The sequence below is a fragment of the Mesoplodon densirostris genome, chromosome 15, assembly GCF_025265405.1.
Source record: "Mesoplodon densirostris isolate mMesDen1 chromosome 15, mMesDen1 primary haplotype, whole genome shotgun sequence".
Taxonomy (NCBI): domain Eukaryota; kingdom Metazoa; phylum Chordata; class Mammalia; order Artiodactyla; family Ziphiidae; genus Mesoplodon; species Mesoplodon densirostris.
Genome location: NC_082675.1, coordinates 8,197,264 through 8,220,025, shown reverse-complemented (window position 1 = coordinate 8,220,025; position 22,762 = coordinate 8,197,264). Strand labels below are relative to the sequence as shown.

At 43.2% G+C, this 22,762-nt stretch overlaps 1 protein-coding gene across 2 annotated transcripts; it reads left to right on the top strand.

Annotated features, from left to right (window-relative positions):
* Nucleotides 1-4,917: 4,917 nt before the first annotated feature.
* Nucleotides 4,918-21,173, top strand: RNF34 (ring finger protein 34). Of its 2 annotated transcripts, none has more exons than XM_060119522.1 (6): nt 4,918-5,285; nt 14,085-14,303; nt 15,786-16,193; nt 17,633-17,743; nt 17,992-18,193; nt 20,225-21,173. In XM_060119522.1, exons 1-6 carry the CDS (start codon nt 5,280-5,282, stop codon nt 20,413-20,415), a joined length of 1,137 nt encoding a protein of 378 aa, XP_059975505.1. In that variant the 5' UTR covers nt 4,918-5,279; the 3' UTR covers nt 20,416-21,173. The 2 variants fall into 2 exon arrangements, with proteins under 2 accessions (XP_059975505.1, XP_059975506.1); XM_060119523.1 differs by having other exon boundaries at nt 5,159-5,285; nt 17,633-17,731; nt 20,225-21,171.
* The last annotated feature ends 1,589 nt before the right edge of the window (nt 21,174-22,762 follow it).

Here is a 22,762-nt window from a genome sequence, read left to right as displayed (position 1 = left end):
ACCAAGGAATACCTGGGGCCACCAGAAGCTGGAAGAGGCAAGGAAGGGTCCAACCCAGAACCTTTGGAGGAAGCATGGCCCTGCCATCCCCTTAATTTAGGACGTCAGGCCTCCAAACTGTGAGAGAATACATTTCTGTTGTTTTAAGCTACCAAGCTTGTGGGGTTTGTTATGGCAACCCCGGGAAACATAGATGCCACTTCAGACATTTTTCTCTCATGGCCATTTAAACTCTATGAGGAGAGGGGCTGAGTCCCTCTTTTCAATGCTTGGCACATAGTGGGTGCTTAATATATATCAAATGATATGAGATATCAATACCAGTGGGAAATTGTATCGACTCCACACTTCGGTGGTAGGTGAATTGTTTCCCCAATACTGTATGATGTTTATAAAGAGGTTCTCTGTGAACGCAAATCTAATGTACAAGAATTAATAAAGAATTAACTTGCTTTGCCAGGTCTGTCTGTTTACTAGAAGAACAGCAATAAAGGTGAGCGTAGTTCTGGGCTGGGAATAGGAGACTTGGCAACTATTCTAACTTTCATCACTGCCTCATGAGCCTCAGGCAAGAGGGTTCACTTCTGTGACTCAGTTTCCCAAGCCATGAAAAGAAAATCCTGTCTCCTTTCTGCCTACTAAGGAGGATCATGGGGGGCCAGGCTGAGCAGGGGTGGGAAGCCTGTAACGTGCTCTAGCTTAGTTAAGAGAAATATGAAATGGCCCTGCGTTATTTTACTCTCTGGAAACCAGTTTAAAGTTCTGTTCCTGTCTCACTTTCTATATCAGGATTCTTCAACCATTCAGCAGAGTGGGAGACAAAAGCTGCCCAGTTAGTAATCATTAGCTCCTTTTTTACAGGTGGAGAAATTTAAGGCAGAAGAGGGTTACACGTTGAAGTCGGCAAAGTAATTCACCAAGAGAATTCCAAAAAGATTCTGAGTCCACAACAAAATGAACCATCCGTTATCCAGCTGCAGAGGTGGTTTGCTAAAGTGCAGTATTGTTGAAACCATTGTTACTGTAGCAGAAGTTGATCAGGCAATCAGGATTCAGATAAGACCCGGATTAAGCATTCCAGTGAAGAGATGCTTTTTCATTCTAAAGGTGAGCAGATTTTATGACCTATCTACAACTTTGGCATTTGCAAACTCAGATTAAAAGAGGATGGAGAGTCCCTTTGGTCTTTTAAGTCGTGAAATTTAAGCAGTGGCCACAAAGAAGGTGGATTATCTTGACTGGGTGAAATAGTTATACTGTATTTGTGAAGGTGACCAAGAATAAACAACATAGCAAACCAGATACAAGGCTCAGTTACTTTTGTTTGGCTCATATCTAGGCAACCAGAGGCAGGCACTCATCTAATTATGCAGCTAACTTAGATGAGGGGTGGGGGTGGGGAGGTGGTGGAGAGATGCAAGTGCTGGAAGTGAGACAAGAATGGCAGAATGCAGAAAATTGTTAAAACTGGGTGATGGATATATGGGAGTTCATTACACTATTCTGTTTACTTCATATATGTTTGAAATTTTCCAAAATAAGAAATGGCTTAGTACAGCAAGTTGCTAACCAGCTCTGCAAAAGGCTCATATGGTCCTTCATGATTTACTATCTTTGAGACAATCCTTTGCTAGAATAAAAATTGCTATTCTTCTACCCTATTGTCTAAAGAGTACACGTGATGTTGAAAGAAATCATTTATTCAGTAACTTTAAATTTTTTTAATAAACCTTTTGCTGCTTCTTGAATTTGAGAAAGGTTTTTGAAATTATTTGACTTAAGAGTGCATTATGGGACTTCCATGGTGGACCAGTGGTTAAGAATCTGCCTGCCAATGCAGGGGACACGGGTTCAAGCCCTGGTCCGGGAAGATCCCACATGCCGTGGAGCAACTAAGCCCGTTCACCACAACTACTGAGCCTGTGCTCTAGAGCCCGTGAACCACAACTACTAAGCCTGTACTCCTACAGCCCGTGCTCCACAACAAGAGAAGCCACTACAGTGAGAAGCACGCGCACCACAACAGAGTAGCTCCCGCTCGCCGCAACTAGGGAAAGCCTGCACGCAGCAACGAAGACCCAATGCAGCCAAAAAAAAAAAAAAAAAAAAATCCTTTCAGCCTCTTATTCCAACCACTACTGCAGTGACCTTAAAAAAAATAAATAAGAGTGCATTGTGAATTCAATAAAAGAATTTTTTTGAGGGATTAAAAAAACACAAACTCAGAGATCAGCTCCATTACATATTAAGCAAGTAGTTTAGCTGCAATAAATTATCCCACATGTCTTGGGAATACTTTTACTCTGAAATACAAAGTATTAGGCTGTTGATGATTATGTTAGCAACAGACCCCATTTTCTTGAACCCCAATTGGTACAGTTAGTACACAGTTGAAAGAAAGGTGTCATTATATAAAGTTTGAAACAAAGAAAAATTTTGATTACATAATGTGTCTCTTTTACTGAAAAACTATGGTGTTTAAGCACAAAAATGCCTCTCAAGCTTCAGGACGTTCCAATTTCAAGTATTTAGCAATTGTGAACTCATGTGTATCCTATTTACTTCCTTATTTGAAAATTTTTTTCTCTCTTATTTTTTTCAGTGTTATATTCCTTCTCAGTCTTCCAGAAGAAAGAATTCACATTTACTGGGAGCTTTGCTTTAAGTTAGGCACAGAATATGACAAGTCTTCCTCAAGAATTGCAGTTTTAAAATGGTCTTCAATACAATCTCTCCCTACTCCTGGGTTTTTTTTTGTTTTGTTTTTATTGCTTTTCTCTGGTCACTCTCCAGCTGCGTTAACTTTTTTTTTTTTTGGTGCTGATTTTCAATATCTTTATTATGATTACAGCTTTATTGAGATATAATTCACATACAGTTCACTCATTTAAATTGTACAATTCAATCGTTTTTAGTGTATTTACAGAGTTGGGCAACCATCACCCCCAATAAGTTTTAGAACATTTTCATTGCCCCCCAGAAGAAACCCCTGGGCCCATTAGCATTTCCCCCTAACCCCCTCAACCCTAAGCAACTACTACTCTACTTTCTGTCTCTCTGGATTTGCCTCTTCTGGACATTTCATATGCATGGAATCATACAATATGTGGTCTTTGTAACTGGCTTCTTTCACTTAGCATCATGCTTTCAAGGTTCATTCACATTATAACAGATATCAGTACTTCATTCCTATTTTGGCTAAATAATTTTCCATTGTATGGATAGACCCTATTTTATTTATCTATTCATCAAATAATGGACACTTGGGTTGTTTCCACTTTTTGACTATTGTGATTATGCCACTATGAACGTTTATGTATAAGGCTTTTTGATGGACATACGTCTTCATTTCTCTTAGGTTTTTACACCTAGGAGTAGAATTGTGGGGTCATATGGTAATTCTGTTTAATATTTTGAGGAACTGCCAGACTGCTTTCCAAAGCAGATCCACCGTTTTAGCGTTCCACCAGAAATGTAATTAAGGTTCCAATTTCTCCACATCCTTAACAGCATTTATTATTTTTTTTTATTTTAGCCATCCTAGTGGGTGTTAAGTGGTATCTCATGGTTTTAATTTGCATTTCCCTGATGACTAATGATGTTGAGCATCTTTTCATGTGCTTAATCATTAACTCTTCAGGTAGACCTGCCAGCTTCCTTTCTAATGAGGGAGAAATATGACTTTGTACCACCACCAAGTTTTTAGTGAGTTTCTTTGTGCCTCAATCATTAGAAGAATTAGTACTTTTTCTTCCATTGAGGCTCAGCTGCTGCTCCCACATGGTGAATGAAATGCTTTCTTTGCATTTTTCCAAAGAAGAAAATCCAGGACTATAGATGTTAAATTATATTATCTGAGCAATGCTTGAAGCAAGAAAAATAAGTAAGCTAAAAAACAAGTATTGGGCTTACCTGGTGGCGCAGTGGGTAAGAATCTGCCTGCCAGTGCAGGGGACACAGGTTCGAGCCCTGGTCCAGGAAGATCCCACATGCTCTGGAGCAACTAAGCCAGCACACTGCAACCACCAAGCCCGCGTGCTGCAACTACTGAAGGTCGTGCACCTAGAGCCCGTGCTCCGAAACAAGAGAAGCCACCGCAATGAGAAGCCCACGCACCGCGAGGAAGAGTAGCCCCCGCTCACAGCAACTAGAGAAAGCCCGTGCAAGCAACAAAGACCCAACGCAGCAGAAAAAATAAAGAAATAAAAATAAACAAACAAAAAAAAACCCCAAGTATTATTGCAGCCTAAGGAAGTGGGGTGGCTTTGTTTTAAACTGACATAGTACATATAAGCAAATCTATGCAAAAGGAATAGAACAGTCAGGTCCTCATGAGACGTGAATTGACATCTTCATATCTCTTTCTCTACTTAAATATTTAAGTACTGGTTGAGTTCAGAGAGGAGAGGAAGAAGTATCGGAAAACCAACGGAGTGTCATCAAGTCAGGCTGAAGAAATCGATACTTTAATTTACAAACTAATTTTCTCTGTCCAAATAAAGTCAACTCCAAGGGCTCACCCTAATTCTCTCACCGTGCTAGGATTTGGTTATTTTGTTATGTCGCTCTAAAAGAGCAGCTGGGATTTGAGAACCGTTGGTTCTTCAAGTGTTTTCAATAAAACGTTTTTTAAAGCCGCGTCCTTGCGTGCGCAGCTGCCACTGCTTACTGGACCCTCCAGAGAGGAGACCTGAGGTCATCACCGACTGTGAGAGGCGTGAAGGTCTGGGGAGGAAATCCGAGGCCCTGCTTTGACCGTTATAACAAAAAAGTTCCAACCAACCGGCGTTTTCAAATTTACCACGCCCCTTCCCGCCCTCATCTCCAGGGGAACTTGACCACCCAGCCCTAAACCCAGATCTCTGCTGCAGTTTCCTCAGCGGACGCTGACTCCGAGTTCAGCGATCCAGGGGAGAAAACCGCGGAGAAAACCGCCCGGAGACTCCCGCCACGCCCAGACCCGCCCATCTCTGCTTGGGGCGGAACGGATTCTTTCTCGGCCTTCCAGGCTGCGACGGAGACCCCGCCCCGTTCACGCCACTTCATTGGCTTTGGTGACCGGCCCCCTGAGTGTCATCTCCGGATTGGCCAACTCGGCCGCCGCTCGGCGCTCTTCTCGGGGGCGCGCGGCGGGCGTAACCACGCCTCTTACGTCTGGACGCTGGGTCGCCTCGGGAGGCTCAGTATCGCCGCCCAGAAGGAAGGAGGGCAGTTGTGCTAGGAGCTGCTATGGTGCTGAATTCCCCGGCAGAGTCGACCCAGACGCAGCGGTCGCGGCCATGAAGGTGAGGGGCCGGTGGGGCCGGGCAGTCCCTCCTCTCCTCTCCTCTCCTCTCCTCTCCGGCCAGTGAGCCCGAAGTGCCTTCCTTTCGCCTCAGCGGTTACCCTGCCGGCACCTCGGAGAGCTCCGCGGAGGGGGGTCCCCCGCCGGCTTCTGGGGCCCTGACCCTCAGGGCGGATGTCGTGGGCTCCCGGACGTCTCCAACTCCCACAGCGCCTCCGTCAGCGAGCCCGAGGCCGGGGGAGAGGCCGGGCCCGCCCTGCACTCACGCCTGGTGGGCCCCTCTCCGCGCTGGGCCCTGTCCGCGTCCTCGGGGGCCGTAGGCAGACCCCCTGGTGCTCGCCTCACCCTCCGTGCCTTTGCCCACAGCGTGCCCTCTCCCGCCCCGAGTCCTTGAACTAACCCAAATGTCGGGAGCACCACGGGACTGTCGCCGGACGGAAACTGCAGGACGAAGGGAAAAGGAGTTGTGCGGGGAGTCGTGAGGCTGGGGCCCGGCTAATTGGTTAGAAATGTCTTGGGGCGGGGATCCCACCCTGAAGGATCTGTTTGCAGGCTTAACACTGGGGCCGTGACCTAGAGCTCTTAGCAAACCCGTTGTGTCTCCATCGCCGCTAGGTACGCAGCAAGTAATTTAACAGCTTGAGTCTTCAAGGTGGGTGTGAGAGCGTGGGAGCATCACTGAGTGAGAAGTTTAAGGAAGAGGGGGGAGGTTCTGGCCTACTTTTGGGAGCTGATTCTCTCAACTTGATCGCTGAGAGTTCTAAAGAGCTCTGGGTACAACAATCAATTCACGTATTGATTCAAACCAAGTGGGATGAGTCATAAGGTGATACTCTTTCAGACACAGATGATTTCATTAATCTCAGTGAAGAGGTGTGATTGGCGTGGGTAAGAAAAATAACAGAGTGAACTGCTAGCTTAACACTACCTTCACAAAGCCCCAAGAAGATATTTTGTTGAGCGTTTCCTATGTGTTAGCTAAGAGGGATATATCATGCGTAGAAGTAATTCAAAATACAATCCCATCCTTTAGGAGTTTGCCAACCAAAAGAGAAGAGGCATTCTCAAGAAACCACGTTATGAGGCAGAATTTGATGTAAGGTATCAAAAAAATGCAAAACCCTCAGGAGCAAGAAAGGATTTTTTCTGGCTCTAGGAAGCAGGGAAGATTTTTGGAATAGGTAACTTCCGAACTGGGTGTTAAAGTATGAGGGTATTCAAAGAGCTTATTTTTTAACTTCCCAGTTCAGCTATAAAATATTTCAACTTAGAGTACCTATTAATATCTAAAACTAGCTTTCTTTCCTGAAAACCATCATCCCGCTGTGTGTTAAGATCCAAAAACAAATAAGGGATCTTTATACATAATGCCTCAAAGAATGTCAGTACCTTTATTAGTAAATATTAAATTTGTGACCTATCAAGAAATAAGGTGTAGAAGGAGAGAATTAGGGGCAAGTACAGTGTTGAAATTTTTTCAGAAGTGTTTTTGAATTTAGGTGGAGGATACTGCTTTCTGAGTTGAAATTTTAGAAACAAAGTTGGATGGGATTTGAAAATATAAAAAGGTATATTTTATGAAACAAAATGCAGACCTAAATAGTCTGAACAAGATGACAATTATGAAGATACTGCTTTTCATTTAAGTTTTCGTGAAAACTGGATTCACAAAATTTAGGATTGGGGCTATTTATTAACTTTGTTTCATATTGAAATTGTCTCATTTTGTGGTATCATCTATAGATTTCTGGGCGGGGCATTAATTCCTGATGTCATGGAATTCTAACATGTGAATGTTCATCTAAGCAAGTATTAAATTAAATTAAAATTTCAGTGGAACTAAAATTAATTTAAAAGCCAAGCAATCAGGTAAGTACATCTTCACACAAACCCAGGACCAGGAGCTGATTTTAGTATATGTGTAGAATGGGTATTTACTTTCTTCCTTTAATTTTTTTGTCTTTTTTTGTTATTGTTTAGAAACTGTTGTTTTGAAATAGGTTTGTCTCAAAGATTCAAGTAACCATTTTACCTTAGAGTAGCATCTAATTAACTTCCTATAAGAGATTAAAAAAAATCCAAATTAGTGTTTTATGTTAATTTGATTAATCTCCTTCCTGTTTTCCCATATTTATATTGATCTCACCCTTAATTTTACTAATCATGTTCATTCTTCCAAGCTCAAAATGAGACATCAAGAAGAAAGTAATCTGTTTAACGTAATTTCCTTTTCCTTTTCCTTTTTTCTCTTTTCTCTGAAAGGTGGGGGAGTGGTGCTAAGGGTCAAGTATACTGTTTTGTTTTTTAATTTCATTTATTTGTTTTTGGCTGCGTTGGGTCTTTGTTGCTGTGCACAGGCTTTCTCTAGTTGCGGCGAGCCGGGGCTCTTCGTTGCAGCGCCTGGGCTTCAGTAGTTGTAGCACATGGGCTCAGTAGTTGTGACTCGTGGGCTTAGTTGTTCCGCGGCATGTGGGATCTTCCCAGACCATGGATCGAACCCGTGTCCCTTGCACTGGCAGGCGGATTCTTAACCACTGCGCCACCAGGGAAGTCCCAAGTATACTGTTTTAAGAAAAGAAAACAAAACTCAAACATGAAGAAGATAACGTGTTCTGGAGATCATAAATGTTATTTGTAAAAATCAATCAATTTGGCCAAATATCTTACCTAAAAATATTACATTTTTAAGATCAGCATTTGTTTTTGCATCCTGCTTAATGTCCAAATGGTATGAGAGAAAGAACTTAGGATGTAGAATTTCCTCCTTTGTGGTATATAGCCTGATATTTAGTCATTAAGATCACAGAGTTCCTGGTGTATTGTATTTCAGTTGAAGCAGCAGTTTCAGTAAGAAATTCTTTCCCTTTTTAAGGAACTGTTGCTCCAGTGGCTCTATATAGGGTAAAGATTTTTGCTTATTATCTTAATGGTTTCTTCTGGTTTGCTTTAATTTCTGTAGGGAAGTTTAACCTAATTGAAATTTAAACTGTAAAACTCTCTTATATCAGTGGTACTGAGATTTGAAACATCTTTTCATATTGTTTAACACAAGGACATTGAGTTTTAGCAAACTGAAGGTTGTTCAGAGTTTAAAGACAAAGCTTGTGGTGTTTGAGTTCTCTGAAGAAGCTTCTACTGGTGGAAGAACTGAATCCCTGCCTGGTCCTTGTAGCTTCTTACAGCATCCAAGAAAATAATGTTCTTGAAATTGAAACTTCTAGGTTTATCCTTAAAATAACTGTGTAAAATATTACCATATTTAATTTAGAGTTGAGGCAAGCAACTCTTAGGAGGTGGCATTATGATTACTGCTGTTTACCTAGTTTAATCAAAAGCAAATGATTTAGACTATGATCATTTAGTTTTTTGCTGTTTTCAAACCCATCAACTTCCCCACTACCCCTCCTCCCTCTCCCTCTCTCTCCCTCTCTCTCCCTCTCTCTCCCTCTCTCTCCTTCTCTCTCTCTCTCCTTCTCTCTCTCTCTCCTTCTCTCTCTCTCTCTCTCTCTCTCTCTCTCTCTCTCTCTCTCTCTCTGTCATTTAGTCTTCATGGAAATCACTATAGCTTTTCTTGGTCTTCATTCTAGTTTGCCCGGCTACTATTACGTTTGGTGGAATAATTAAAAGGGATCACATCCTGATGTAGTTTAGAATAGGATTCAAAGTTTGTAGTAAACTTTTTGTTAATTCTGTAAGTTGAGCATTTTGGACGTCTCCCCGCCCCAACCCCCAGATATTCTAGAAAGCACATTAGATCTCACACAGACACGCACACGCACAATCAAAGACAGCTGAACCTTGAGCCATTTGAAAACTGGCACTCTGCCAAAAAGAAGGCTGGGCTCCTGCTCTTGCAGAGAAAGAAAACATTTCGTCTTGCTTTTCTTGACTGAAATGATGATTCAGAATGGGCCTCTATTGTGTGAATCTGAGGAGCCCAAGAGAGTGCTTAAAAAATTGGTGGTCTGCTGTTGTGGAAATAGGTGTCACAGCACTGGAAACTGCCGGTCCCACTCTCCTGCAAAGTGTTTACAGTTGTGGATCCCAGTCCCCTGCCCTCCTCTGTACTCCTACAGAGGGGAGGGGATTTGTGATTCATTCTTCAGGAAGGAACAATACAGGAGGAACAAGTGCAGCCCCTCTGCTACTAGAGAATGAAGAAGAACTTTTATGTTGGTGATTTTAGCAAAGGAGCTGGACATGCTTTTGCCTCAGTCCTTTTCTGAGACCTTCTCAGATTTATCTTCCTGTGGGTAGGGAAGGGACTCTGGTCAACTAGATGGTAAGCTGCTGTTGGTCAGCTGCGCTGGTGGCTGGGTGGCATGTTATCAAGACCAGTTGGCTGCAGAGCTAAAGTCATGTTCTCCAATTGGTGTTACCAGTAAAAAAGAGCAAATATTTAAAATTCTGTTTGTCTTATTTCTTTACTCGGTTTTAAAATGGGAGTGAGAAAAAAAGGTAGTGTTTTCGGCTCCCTAAAATCTTGGTGCACCGTCTTTGAAAAAAACCGTGAGAACTGGCATTGGATACCAGAATAATATGAAGAGATCTAGGTGTCTGGGGCAGTCCAAACAGGAGGCTCTAGAATTTAATTTCTTACTGTGGGCCATATAAGTTTTTAATATGAGATCTGGTTCTTAATTGATGCCAGGCAGGCCATGGTTCCATGGCTAATCTACTCAGGAGCAACTTTAGTCTAACAGGATGTGTAGGAAAGGGATTAGGTTTATCAAGAAAAAGTCATTTATTTTCAGTAGTCATTGATGGCTAGAAAGTCAAATAGAAACACAGCTAAATTCTCTGAACTAGGAGTATTGTATCAGACGTAAGTAGATGGTTGCCTTATTCGGTTATTCTCTATGTTGTTTTTGAACTATATTCATCGTCAAGAGAGGAAATGTAGCCATCTTTACATCCTTCTCACCTCTTGGATTCATGTGGTTTAGTCTGTAGAGTCCTGCTGTCAACCATGGTCCCAAGTAAGGTTTAGAATTGTTAGTCACATAAGCCCAGATCATAGCAGAGATCCAGACTTCGGCTTTATTCGTGGAAAGGTAGTAGTTTGGAAAATATGCTTCAATCTTACTGTCAAAAGGTGAGCAGAGGGTGAATAAAAGAAAAATAACAGAATGCAGGCTGATTAAACTGGCAGAAGATCTTAGTGGATAGGGACAACGGAGGTAGAGAGAACATGAACTTGGGTCTCTAAAGCTTTTAAGGGGAGGGTGCAAAAAGGGGAAGCTTTTTGGTTATGACCCTACCAGGTACGGTAACTGGGCTCTAAGGAAATACAACAAAGGCAGAGAGTCGAGAGCTCAGAGAATAAATTCATGCTCGCCTCTCCGCCCCTTTCCCAAGAGCACACATTCCATAAACTGTTGGGAAAACGCTCTCTTAAATTGTTCCCTAATTGCTTTTGTAGATTATGTCACTTGAAAAATAGGACTGTTATATCAAGTATTAACAGAAATTTGGACAGATTTGAAAGGAGAAAGGTCAGTATAGGACACTTCAGGCATTATTAGGTGAAGGGTAAGGTAATAGTCCTTAGATAGGGATCCCTGTGCCCTGAGGGGACACGCAGAAGAAATTCAGGCAATTAGGACTTTAAGGGAAAGTACAAGAAGATGAAACATACTAACAGGAGGCAGGGAGATGGACCCTAAGTTTGGAAGATTCATCTTCTGGGTGGATTCTTCAACTTGGAGGTGAAGAAGGACAAAATTAGTTTGCCAAATGGCTTTTTGACAGACCCAGAAATCACTGTCTTTCTCCCAGTATTGGAGAGTTCACCCAAGAAAATATGTAGAGGAATAAGTTAGGAAGTAAGAAATCTGGGCCAAAAAGCAAAGAGCAAATAAAATGAAGGAAGGCACTAAATTTCAGCGTAACTTCCAGGCTAATATGTGGTAAAGGAAAGGAACTGATTGGGGACTTCCCTGGCGGTCTAGTGCTTAAGACTCTGAGCTTCCACTGCAGGAAGGTTCGATCCCTGGTCGGGGAACTAAAACATGCGCGTGTGGTGCGGCCAAAAACATTTAAAAAAAAAAAAGTTTTTTTTAAAAAAGGAAAGGAACTGATTTAAGGATCAGATTAAATTGTTAAAAACTCAGCTGAGGCTTTCTGAGCTAATCCTTTCTGAAAGGATTAGGGAAACCAGAGGGGGAAAGGAAACACTAGAGGCAAATCCCACTAGTTGGGGATGGGTGTGTGAAGGGGCGGTACCTACACAGGTGGTGAGGAGCACGCAGCGGAGATGTTGGTCCTGGAACTCTAGAGGCACAGGCTCCAGAAGTAACCACAGCCCCTTCCATTCGGGAATCTGAGTGACTCTCCAGCTGTAATGATGTAGGCAGAAAGGAGAAATCCCCCAGACCGAGCAGGCGTTAACCTTTTAACCTCGACTGTACATTCACATCACATGGGGAATTAAAAATTCTGAGGCCCAGGTTGTACCCCAGACCTGTTAAATCAGAGTCTTGGGGCTGGGACTCAGGCACCAGTTTTTGTTTTTTTTTTTTTTTCTCGGTACGCGGGCCTCTCACTGTTGTGGCCTCTCCCGTTGCGGAGCACAGGCTCCGGACGCGCAGGCTCAGCGGCCATGGCTCACGGGCCCAGCCGCTCCCCGGCATGTGGGATCTTCCCGGACCGGGGCATGAACCCGTGTCCCCTGCATCGCCAGGCGGACTCTCAACCACTGAGCCACCAGAGAAGCCCCACCAGTATTTTTTAAGGCTCTCCTGGTGAGTCCAACCACTGTCTTTCTTTTTTTTTTCCCCCCCCCCCGGCTGCGTTGGGTCTCTGTTGCTGCGCGTGGGCTTTCTCTAGTTGTGGTGAGCAGGGGCTACTCATCGTTGAGGTGCGCAGGCTTCTCCTTGTGGTGGCTTCTCTTGTTGCAGAGCACGGGCTCTAGGTGCACGGGCTTCAGTAGTTGTGGCTCGCGGGCTCTAGAGCACAGGCTCCGTAGTTGTGGCGCACGGGCTTAGTTGCTCCGCGGCATGTGAGATCTTACCGGACCACGGCTCGAACCCGTGTCCCCTGCATTGGCAGGCAGATTCTTAGCCACTGCGCCACCAGGGAAGTCCCATTATTACTATTTTTTGATGTGGACCATCTCCAAAGTCTTTACTGAATTTGCTACAACATTGCCCCTGCTTCATGCCTTGGTCCCTTGGCCACAAAGCATGTGGGATCCCAGCTCCCCAGCCAGGAATCTGACCCGCACCCCCCGCACTGGAAGGCGAAGTCTCAACCACTGGGCCGCCAGGGAAGACCCTCCAAATAGCCTTTTAAGGTTGTTTAAAAAACAATTTATTTAAGAGCTCATTGGACAAGCAGTAAATGTTTGACAGAATTAGATAATAAAATAAATGGAACAGTGCCTTTGTTATGCCCTTTTAACTAATAAGGCCTCACCTACCTGGGCTTCCATTACTTATCACATTATCTAGAGTCTAGAAAATGCCTAAGTATTAGGACAAGGGGCAAAAGCTCATTGGTTCCAAACAGTGTGGCTTTATATTTTAAGCATGGGAAAATGTCTTGAGCCCTCACTGAAAATGTATTTTTATATACACTTCTAACAAGCTTGGTTATCAGGTTTCTGAATACAGTAAAAAAGGAGAGACAGGTTGCTAGAGGTAGATATAGTGATAGCAGTGGTGATTCACAGAAAGGGAAGAGATGAGAAGAAAAAACATAAAAGGCAGCATATTAGTTTCAAGCCACTTAGTGGAGTGGCAAATAGCCCTTACACCTCAAAACGTCATTATGATTATCAAGTCATCAAAAATTGTGCTCAGTATTCTCAGTTTGCTTTTTAAAAATATTTTCCTTAATGTTAAATTAATATATTCCTTATAAAGGTTTGGAAAGCAGGGGAAAACAAATTATACGAGATATACATGAAAACCTAGAGAGCACTTCAGTTGGCATTTTGATGTTTTCCCAGTCATTTTTAAAAAATCAAAAAAAGTTTTCACATGCCATAGTTTATTATGCCCAGATACAAATGAGAGGACAGAGTTTAATGAAATTAAGTAATTTGAATTTATATTCTTTCTGCTAAATGATAGCTGGGAAAATCTGCCTCAGCCTATAGAACGGTGCTGTAGTCACCAGTCTAAGGTTGCCAGATAGAATACTAGACACTCAGTTAAATTTGAATTTCAGATAAACAATGAACAGCTTTTTTTGGTGTAAGCGTATCCCAAATATTGCACAGCACTTACTTCCATCTAAGTCATTTTTCTTCTGTGTGCATGCACGTGTATCTCTAAGCGTATGTGTGTGTGTGTTTTATTTTTTTGGGGGGTGGGGTTTTTTTTTTGCTGTACGCGGGCCTCTCGCTGTTGTGGCCTCTCCCGTTGCGGAGCACAGGCTCCGGACGCGCAGGCTCAGCGGCCATGGCTCACGGGCCCAGCCGCTCCATGGCATGTGGGATCTTCCCAGACTGGGGCACGAACCCGTGTCCCCCGCATCGGCAGGTGGACTCTCAACCACTGCGCCACCAGGGAAGCCCCGTATGTGTGTTTTTTGTTGTTTTTTTTTACGAAATTGGGTTCATATTGTATCTTCTCCTTTGTTAACAATATATCATGAGTATCCCCAAAGCCAAATATTCTTTGTAAATACCAGAAAATTATCCACTTCCAAATAGCTTAAAATTTTGATGCTTAAAAGAATAATCTCGAAATTATTTAGGGCAAACGTGCCTCTCCAGAATGGCATTCCCCGAGAATCCCAGAGACCCCAGGTTCCAGTCAGCTTTAAACTGGTGCCTATTTTTGTTCCTTTCCAGGCGGGTGCCACGTCTATGTGGGCTTCGTGCTGTGGGCTGCTGAATGAAGTCATGGGGACTGGAGCTGTCAGGGGCCAGCAGTCAGGATTTGCAGGAGGCACTGGTCCATTCAGATTTACACCGACCTCTGATTTTTCCACTTACCCACCAGCACCTACAGAAGGGCCTAATATAGTTTGCAAAGCCTGTGGACTTTCATTTTCAGTCTTTAGAAAGAAGGTGAGTTGGATGAAATATTACATACAAAAAAACACATGTATCAGAATTCTTGATTGTATGTTATTTTGAATACTAATGAATATTCATTTCTTCTTATACAAATATCAAAAAGTTAGTCCTAATAACCATTTCCCATTTAGAAAAGTACTGAGTTGCAGAGACTGTATCACTGCTCAGGTTTTCTGACTAGACATTGTTACTTCTCATGTTGCTCAGCCATCCTTTCTCCTGGACTCTGACCTGTTCATACACTTTGACTCTTATGTTCTGAAGCAAGAGATTTAATTAGTCTGCAATTTTGTTCTGAGAAGATTTACTATAACTTTGATCTCAAGTTTCAAAAGATGTATCCCCACCCACATTAACTCAAGTGAAGAAATGAGTATATTAACATTAGCTACTGTTTAAAGATTCAACATGCAAAATAATGGCTAAAACCGTTATTTTCTTTAGGACAGAAAGTTGTTCTTTCTGAGAACCATCATATTGCTGGGCCATCTCCCAGGCTTGTCAGTTCAGTCCTTTGAAATACTTAACAAACAAGGTGTTAGCTTGTGGGAACAATGACCCAAGCAGAAATGACCACATCTTCATGTCTTCTTTCAAGCTTTGCCTGTGGAATGGCTTTGTGATTAAGGCTCTATAGGGTACAGATTACTGTATAAGTGGGGTCCTCTGTTTGCTTGGATTGACCTTGAGAGATCAGTTGCCTTTCTCTTTCCCTCTCTGTGTTAGGCTTTTCCCCCTTGTCTCTCTTTTTTTAAAAAAAATTTTTGGTGGCATTCGGTCTTCATTGCTGCGTGCGGGCTTTCTCTACTTGCGGCGAGTGGGGGCCACTCTGTTGCGGTGTGTGGGCTTCTCATTGCAGTGGCTTCTCTTGTTGCAGAGCACAGGTTCTAGGCGTGCAGGCTTCAGTAGTTGTGGCGCATGGGCTCAGTAGCTGTGGCTCGTGGGCTCTAGAGCGCAGGCTCAGTAGTTGTGGCACACGGGCTTAGTTGCTTGTCATGTGGGATCCTCCCGGACCAGGGCTCGAACCCATGTCCCCTGCACTGGCAGGCTGATTCTTAACCACTGCGCCACCAGGGAAGCCCGCAGTCCCCCTTCTCTTTAAATGGGGAAATTTTCACACAGGCAAAGAGCAGGAAGAGAGTTTGTGGTCGTGCTTTCTGCTCCATGTGGTTCAAGTCAGCTGTTGCTAATTACGTTTGCCTGAAGGGGTGGAAAGGTTTTAATTCATGAACACAAGAGTATGTTTTTCTTAAAGATCTGTATTTGAACTTCTGTGAATCCAAACTGCCTCAGCAGTGACTGTTTTGATTTTCACCGCTTTTAGAACACGAAAACGCCCATCGGTCTGGTGCCATGGGGGACTTCATAAGAACTAAAATTTAATTTTAACAGAAGGCAAAAGGAAAACAAGTGCTTTCACAATGGCTTGTATCTGGCTCTCATTAAATGCTTCTTTCCTATCTGTTTCTTCAGCATGTATGTTGTGACTGCAAGAAAGATTTTTGCTCCGTTTGTTCCATCTTACAAGAAAATCTCCGTAGATGTTCCACTTGTCACTTATTACAAGAGACAGCCTTTCAGCGCCCTCAGTTAATGCGACTGAAAGTGAAGGATCTACGGCAGTATCTCATTCTTAGAAACATACCGATCGATACCTGTCGAGAGAAAGAAGACTTGGTAGATCTGGTACTGTGTCACCGTGGTCTGGGCTCTGAGGACAACCTGGACACGAGCAGTCTGAATTCCTCAAGGTCCCAGACTTCTAGCTTTTTTACACATTCATTTTTTTCAAACTATACAGCCCCATCTGCTACCGTGTCTTCCTTTCAGGGAGAGCTTATGGGTGGAGACCGGACCTTAGGATCTGGAGTACTGGCACAGGTACGAGGGTGTAATTACACTGAGGGCCTGGCATGTCGTCTGCTTTCGGCCAATATGGAGGGGGCTTTAGGGCTGAAGACTCCTTGCTGAGCCGGGGTTCCACGTGCTGCTGAACTCTGCACTTGCAGGTGCTCCTGATGTGAGGCTCCAAGCTCAGATGCTGCCTGAAGGGCCCAAAAAGAGCTCATCAGTCTCTTGACCTTAGTTACCTCAGTTTTTCTATCTTATATAGTTAAATACTAGCTGTCGAAATAATGACTGTCAAATGTAGCATATAAACATTTGCAGGACTATTTATGTGTCAGTGACCATGGAAACTATAAGTTAACCTAATGCCCAGTTGCCTTGCTACCGTAAAATTGTTCTAATTTAAATATTGGGAAACAGCCATCTGAATTAGTGACAGGATATGGTTATTTACTCATTTCAAAGAAACGCCAGTGCAGAATGTTGTCCCAGTGAGGTCCTTGGGCATACTAATTGAATAACATGCAAAGTTTTGTAATTAATACTCAATTTGTATATATGAATGGTTCTAAAATGCTGAAAGAATTGTTTTGAACATTTATTTCCACATTTAATTTTCTCCTCTGAGGAAAGAGGTCAGAAGCAGGGGGAAATGTGGTCTAGTTGCTTTCTAAATAGTCATCAATTAGATAAGCCCAAGCTAGGAGTTGTATTATTTTCCCAAATGGCAGCTGGCATAATTATGATGCAAAGGTAAGACACATCTGACTTTTGTGTCACCTTTGGGTATATGACACCACTTGGGAGATGTGGGTCTTTGGATGATACAATATGGTGTTTGTGAACAAGTGGGGTAGAATACTTGAAATTGGGCATTGTCCTGGGCTTTCTGTTCTCCTTAAAGAAAAGAGTATCTGATTGTTGAGGAATTTCTGAAAACTAGAAATAGCATCAACCATCAGTGAATTAGTCTAGAAAGTATTGTTTGGAATTAGAACGTCTAAGCATGAGGCGGTAGGATTGAGATCTTTGAAATCGAATACGCTTGACACTAGGGCTGACCGTAGAGCTTTAGCTTCTACCTGTATCTTAGAGGCTCCAGTTAAACCAGCCAGCTGCAGGTCCTTTGCTAAGGACACAGTGCAATTCCATACACTTCTGGCTTTGGCCTTCTGTGATGGGACCCTCTTAACTTCTGGGGAGTTAATACTATGGCTAGATTTTACAAATTCACACACACACAGGAATCTGACTTTTGAGATAACTATGGAAGGTAAATTGTTTATGGAATCATGTGGTGCCCAAGTCTTTGGGAGTGGCCGCAGCACTCAGGATCCTAGGAAGGTGTGGAGTGTGCCAGGGATTAGAGTCGTTCTTGGGGAGGATCTGTCGGAAGGGTTTCCTCCAGTGATAAAGACGGGTTGGTACCGTTAGGAAAAGCATTCCGGACCTAATATGTATTATGTGTGTAGGTGCGAAGTGAAATAGCTTCAGCAAACACAGAAGATGATGAAGAAGATGATGATGACGACGACGACGATGACGAGGATGAAGAAAACTTGGAGGAGCGGGTGAGACTGCCTGTAAGATTTGGTTTCCCTGACACGTCACCTTGGTAGGCAGGGAAAATGCCCATGTGGACTGTCGCTAGATGAGCACAGGATGTTTCTTCTGGTTTGAATGCAGCACAATACATAAAACACTTCAAGAACTGGTGAGAAGTCTGGGGAGAATATCCAGGGCCAGTGATGACTGTAGGGTGAAGGCAGCATGCTGTTTTCCTTGCTGGATTTGCAGGAACAGAGGTAATGGACACACTCTGTGATTTCAGACATCTGGCCTCGCTAAGAAGAGAGAGAGAGCTTCTCTGTCTGACCTGTCAAGCCTTGAAGACGTGGAAGGGATGAGCGTGCGCCAGCTCAAGGAAATCCTGGCTCGGAATTTTGTCAACTATTCTGGCTGTTGTGAAAAATGGGAGCTAGTAGAGAAAGTAAACCGGTTATACAAAGAGAATGAAGAAAATCAAAAGTCATGTAGGTTTATTTTTCCTTTGTTTCCCTGTAGTAGCTTTCTTTAGGCCTTTAAAAACTGGCCTGTTTCTGTCAGTTAAGTCCATTTTATTTTTGAGAAACCTATGTATCCTTTTACTGAGTGTGAATTAGTTATATAAACCTGTTTATAGATCTGTTAAGCAGTAAGTTCATTATGTGATGTTGGCTTTGAGATCACCATTGCCAATGAGTTAGATAATCTTTTGTTCAGTCTGGTTTTTCTGGTCATAATTTGTTAGAACTCTAATGAAATTCCCTGTATCTAAAAAAGGCTTGTTTTCTCACTAACCTGTCTGGCAGGCCAGTACTTAGGATTTAAATGCTACAATTGAGATAATCAAACAGTGGGGAGAAAAAATTGCCTAGAGCCAAGATGCTAAGTAGTTCTCTTAACATCAAGTATCAGTAGGTTTCTTTCTAAGTTACGAAAAGCTAAGGTTAAGAACTTCTGAACTATTTATTGATGGAGCATGGAGCAGAAATCCTCAGCTGGTAACAGGGCCAAGCCACAGAGCATTGATAGGCAAGAAAAAAGAATTCAGTGGTGTTCAGGCTGACAAATATTATGTTCTTATCTAGAAAACAGTCCTCCCATCATTAACGTGTATCATCTTGAGTTTTTTTCTTTAAAATCTGGTTATAATACAGCATTCGTTGATAAACAGGTTTATGCCCAGAATATGCAGATAGTATTTTGGCACACCTATTTCCTTTTCTTTTTTTTTTTTTTTAATATATCTATTTATTTTTGGCCACGTTGGTTCTTTGTTGCTCTGCACGGGTTTTCTCTAGTTGTGGAGAGCGGGGGCTACTCTTCGTTGCGGTGCACGGGCTTCTCACCGTGGTGGCTTCTCTTGTTGCGGAGCACGGGCTCTAGGTACGTGGGCTTCAGTAGTTGTGGCTCGTGGGCTCTAGAGCACAGGCTCAGTAGTTGTGGCACATGGGCTTAGTTGCTCCGAGGCATGTGGGATCTTCGTGGACCAGGGATCCAACCCGTGTCCCCTGCATTGGCAGGCAGATTCTTAACCACTGTGCCACCAGGGAAGTCCCACAGCTACTTCAAAGATGATGCAACAGTAGCAGATACAGGCATCTTAATCATTGGAGCCTACGGAGGCTCATCTGTTACCTTATTCATGGATCCTTTCTCCCCACTTTCCAGTAATGGTATGGGCCATGAACTAGGACCCCAGATGACAGGATTCTCTTGACACAACAGTGTTTATTTCCTTAAATCCAGGGACTATTGGCTTTTCAAGCTTGAATTCCTGTTTGGTTCTTTCTAACCTTCTTCATGATTCCCATTAATCCCTTCTGTGACCTGTAGAAAGGGAAGCCTCACTGTCCATAGCTCTGTGGCCAAATCTCAGGCTGCAGTGCACTTTTTAAACTCATTCTGAACCTTGCTTATTCAGAACCAGAATGTCCCATGCCTTTTAAGTTAGACAGACTCCCTACAGTACCATCATAGCCAGAAACACAGATGAATTTTGAGACGCTTCCAAGGCTCAGGGGGTGCCGTTCCTCAACTGCAGGCTACTTGACGTATGACTATAGCTTTCCCGTCGGTGTAGAAATAAAGCTCCTCCTCCTCCTAGGATGAGGCTCTGGAGCCTGTGACTTTCCCAAGGCCACACAGTTGGGCTGGAAATTGGAATCGTGTCCTGACTCTGAGGCCCGTGTGTAGGACAGCCTAGGGCTTCTTCAGTTTTACTTATAGAAGCAAGCTATCACAAAAACCTTGTATTATATGCAGATATAAAATAGAATTGAATAGGGGCGGGGTCAGGAAGAAAAGAATTAAATAGCTAACATGTGTTAGGCACTTCATCCCTGGCCCTAAGCTAAGTATTTCTCATTTATTCTTCACAAAACCCTATGAGGTGTAATTATTGCCATTTCTAGTGGAAGGAACCGATGTGCAGAGAAGCGGGGACTCTTTCTCTTACAGTGGGGTCACTCTGGGTCACTCAGAGGCCACGCCCGCAGCCCCAGCTCTCTGTTGCCTTTCAGATGGCGAGCGCCTGCAGCTGCAGGACGAGGAGGACGACAGCCTGTGCCGGATCTGCATGGATGCCATCATCGACTGCGTCCTGCTCGAGTGCGGGCACATGGTCACCTGCACCAAGTGCGGCAAGCGCATGAGCGAGTGTCCCATCTGCCGGCAGTACGTGGTGCGCGCCGTGCACGTGTTCAAGTCCTGAAGCCGAGGACCCCCCAGGCTCGATCCCAGACGTTTCAGTGCACAGAAGGGACTGGAAACATCCTGTTCAAAATTTGAAGCTATTTTTAAAAATTATTTTCACAACTAACTGGGGATGGGAAAGATTCATTCTAAGTTGCAGCAGCACTGGTCCATGCTGTATGCCTGTCAGCTGGGAGGACTGGCTCAGTTTCCCAGTTTCTGCTGGGCTTCTTCACACATCTCTTATTACTAATCACAGAAGTCAGACTGCTTATGGCATCAGCTACTGTTCTCTTTGGAGGACATTTATCCTGTTCTCTTATTTCTCCTTCATCCTATTTTTAACTTAAACTACTCAGATGTTTGAAACTTCTGCTCTCTTTGGATGAGGTCACTGTCTGCAAATGACCGACATGGTACACACTGAACAGGGGCACCTCTGAATGTTCATTTTATTAGTCATGTATATTTTAAATGCTACTGTTTGATGAATGTAATTTTCCACATTGTTGCTATTTCTGCGTTTAAACATAATTGGGAACAACGGACATTCTATAGTCAACTGCCAGGGCCTGAGACTAAACATGTCCATTTTTGTTCAGGTACAGCTTTTTATAGCGAGGGCTGCATCTAGCTTCCTTCATTAGAGAAGTGTGTGTGTTAAATTCTTTATTAACGTGTAATCAGTTTACACTGTTTTATATATTGAAAGTGTATTTTCAGTGCTACCCACTAGCTAGTTTGAACTTTAAGAATAAAATTAGGTTTTAAAAAATGCTTTTGTTTACATTTGTCCTGGCCAGTTCCTAATTCACTTTGGTACAGCATGAATGGGTGTCCAGGCCTGGTCTAGCACATTCTTCATGAGAGAAAGGAGCACCTTCAAAGATGTTGTATCTGTCTACCTTGGCTGCTAATTTACCAGTAAATTTAACTACATATTTGCCACATACTGTGGCCAGGTATTGTGCCAGGTGCTTTATGGTTACCTCCAGCATTCTGAAATAGATATTGCCTCATGTCACAGACGGGGAACTTGATCTCTGAGAAGTTAAAGAACTTGTCGAAAATCTCACAGTTAAAAAGTCACCATAGGGAATTCCCTGGCGGTCCAGTGGTTAGGACTCTGCGCTCTCACTGCTGAGGGCACCGGTTCAATCCCTGGTCAGGGAACTAAGATCCCATAAGCCGTGTGAGGCAGCCAAAAAAAAGTCACCACATCAGAATTTGAACCTAGCTCTGATGACAATGTTTTTTCTTAACTCTTCTAATACCACAACTGAGAAACCTGAGACATTAGCTTATGCTAAAAGGTTCTTGGGACATTAATGATCTGAAATCTCTTTTCCTTTAGGTTCAGCTCTAATCAGGGTGGTTTTTTGGTTTAGTTGAGACCAACTGTGGATTCATTCCCACAGCTTGTGGGCAGGTATGTTTTTAGGAAACTACATAATAACTTCTTGGCTGAGTCCTGTGGGGTTTTTTATCTTTTGACTCTGCAGTGGATAACACATGCCTTCAGGTGCTCAGGATCCAGAAGTCAATCAACAAGACCTGAAACTTACAGCAAAGGAGGTAAGCGGTCTTGCCCCGTGGTGCTTAAGGCAGAAAGTTTGGCTAGCTGTGAAAAAAAAGTTGCCTTTCTACGTTTTCTGGTTTTGAGTGTCAGAGAATGTAAATCAAAGTCTTGTGGATATTCTCAAATACCCTTCTTCTGTGCTTGCCTGAAGAGTCCAGGGTGGGTATTGGCTACAATTCACATGGACAGTAAAAGCTCAGCCCCTGCTGAAGCTTTAGGAGCACTTAGTCTGTACTTCTCCTGAGACAGTGAACTCCAGAAGTTCAACGTTCCCCACAAATCCCTAATCTGGTGGAGAGAAGTCTTCAAATCCAGGCCAGTGGGTGATGGTAAACACACTGAAATAGAAGCTGAGCAGCAGGTGTTGGTGTATCTTAAATTAGAAAATTGAGATTTATTTGCTCATAGTCTCAGAACAGCTTGTTTACTGTTTCTTTTGGACTTATCTATAGTTTCAGGTGCTTGTTTCAGCAATGAACAAAAACTCTCAATGGTGGATCTTCTTAGGCAGCATTTTGAAATAACCTTGGCTCAGTGAGAAGCCAACAAATTTTTAGCCTAATAGGCTCGACACTTGGAATAACTGAATTGCAAGGGACTAACTTATCTGGCAGAGGGCAAACATTCCTCCCTGGAATCTGCATTTTCTAGCTGCATGCCATGCCTCTTTAATTTTCTGAATAGGTCATCTATCATATGGATAAAATTCTGGAAGTTCACAATGGAATGCAATGACGTCTCTTTGTCCTTGTCCTCACAGGATGGAAGGATGTCATTCCATGTTTTG

What these genes read in the sequence shown, in the direction of transcription:
- RNF34 (XM_060119522.1), top strand. An exon ending in TTTCAGTCTTTAGAAAGAAG is followed by an intron (nt 14,304 to 15,785) that starts GTGAGTTGGATG and finishes CTGTTTCTTCAG; the next exon opens with CATGTATGTTGTGACTGCAA. An exon ending in AGGAGCGGGTGAGACTGCCT is followed by an intron (nt 17,744 to 17,991) that starts GTAAGATTTGGT and finishes CTGTGATTTCAG; the next exon opens with ACATCTGGCCTCGCTAAGAA.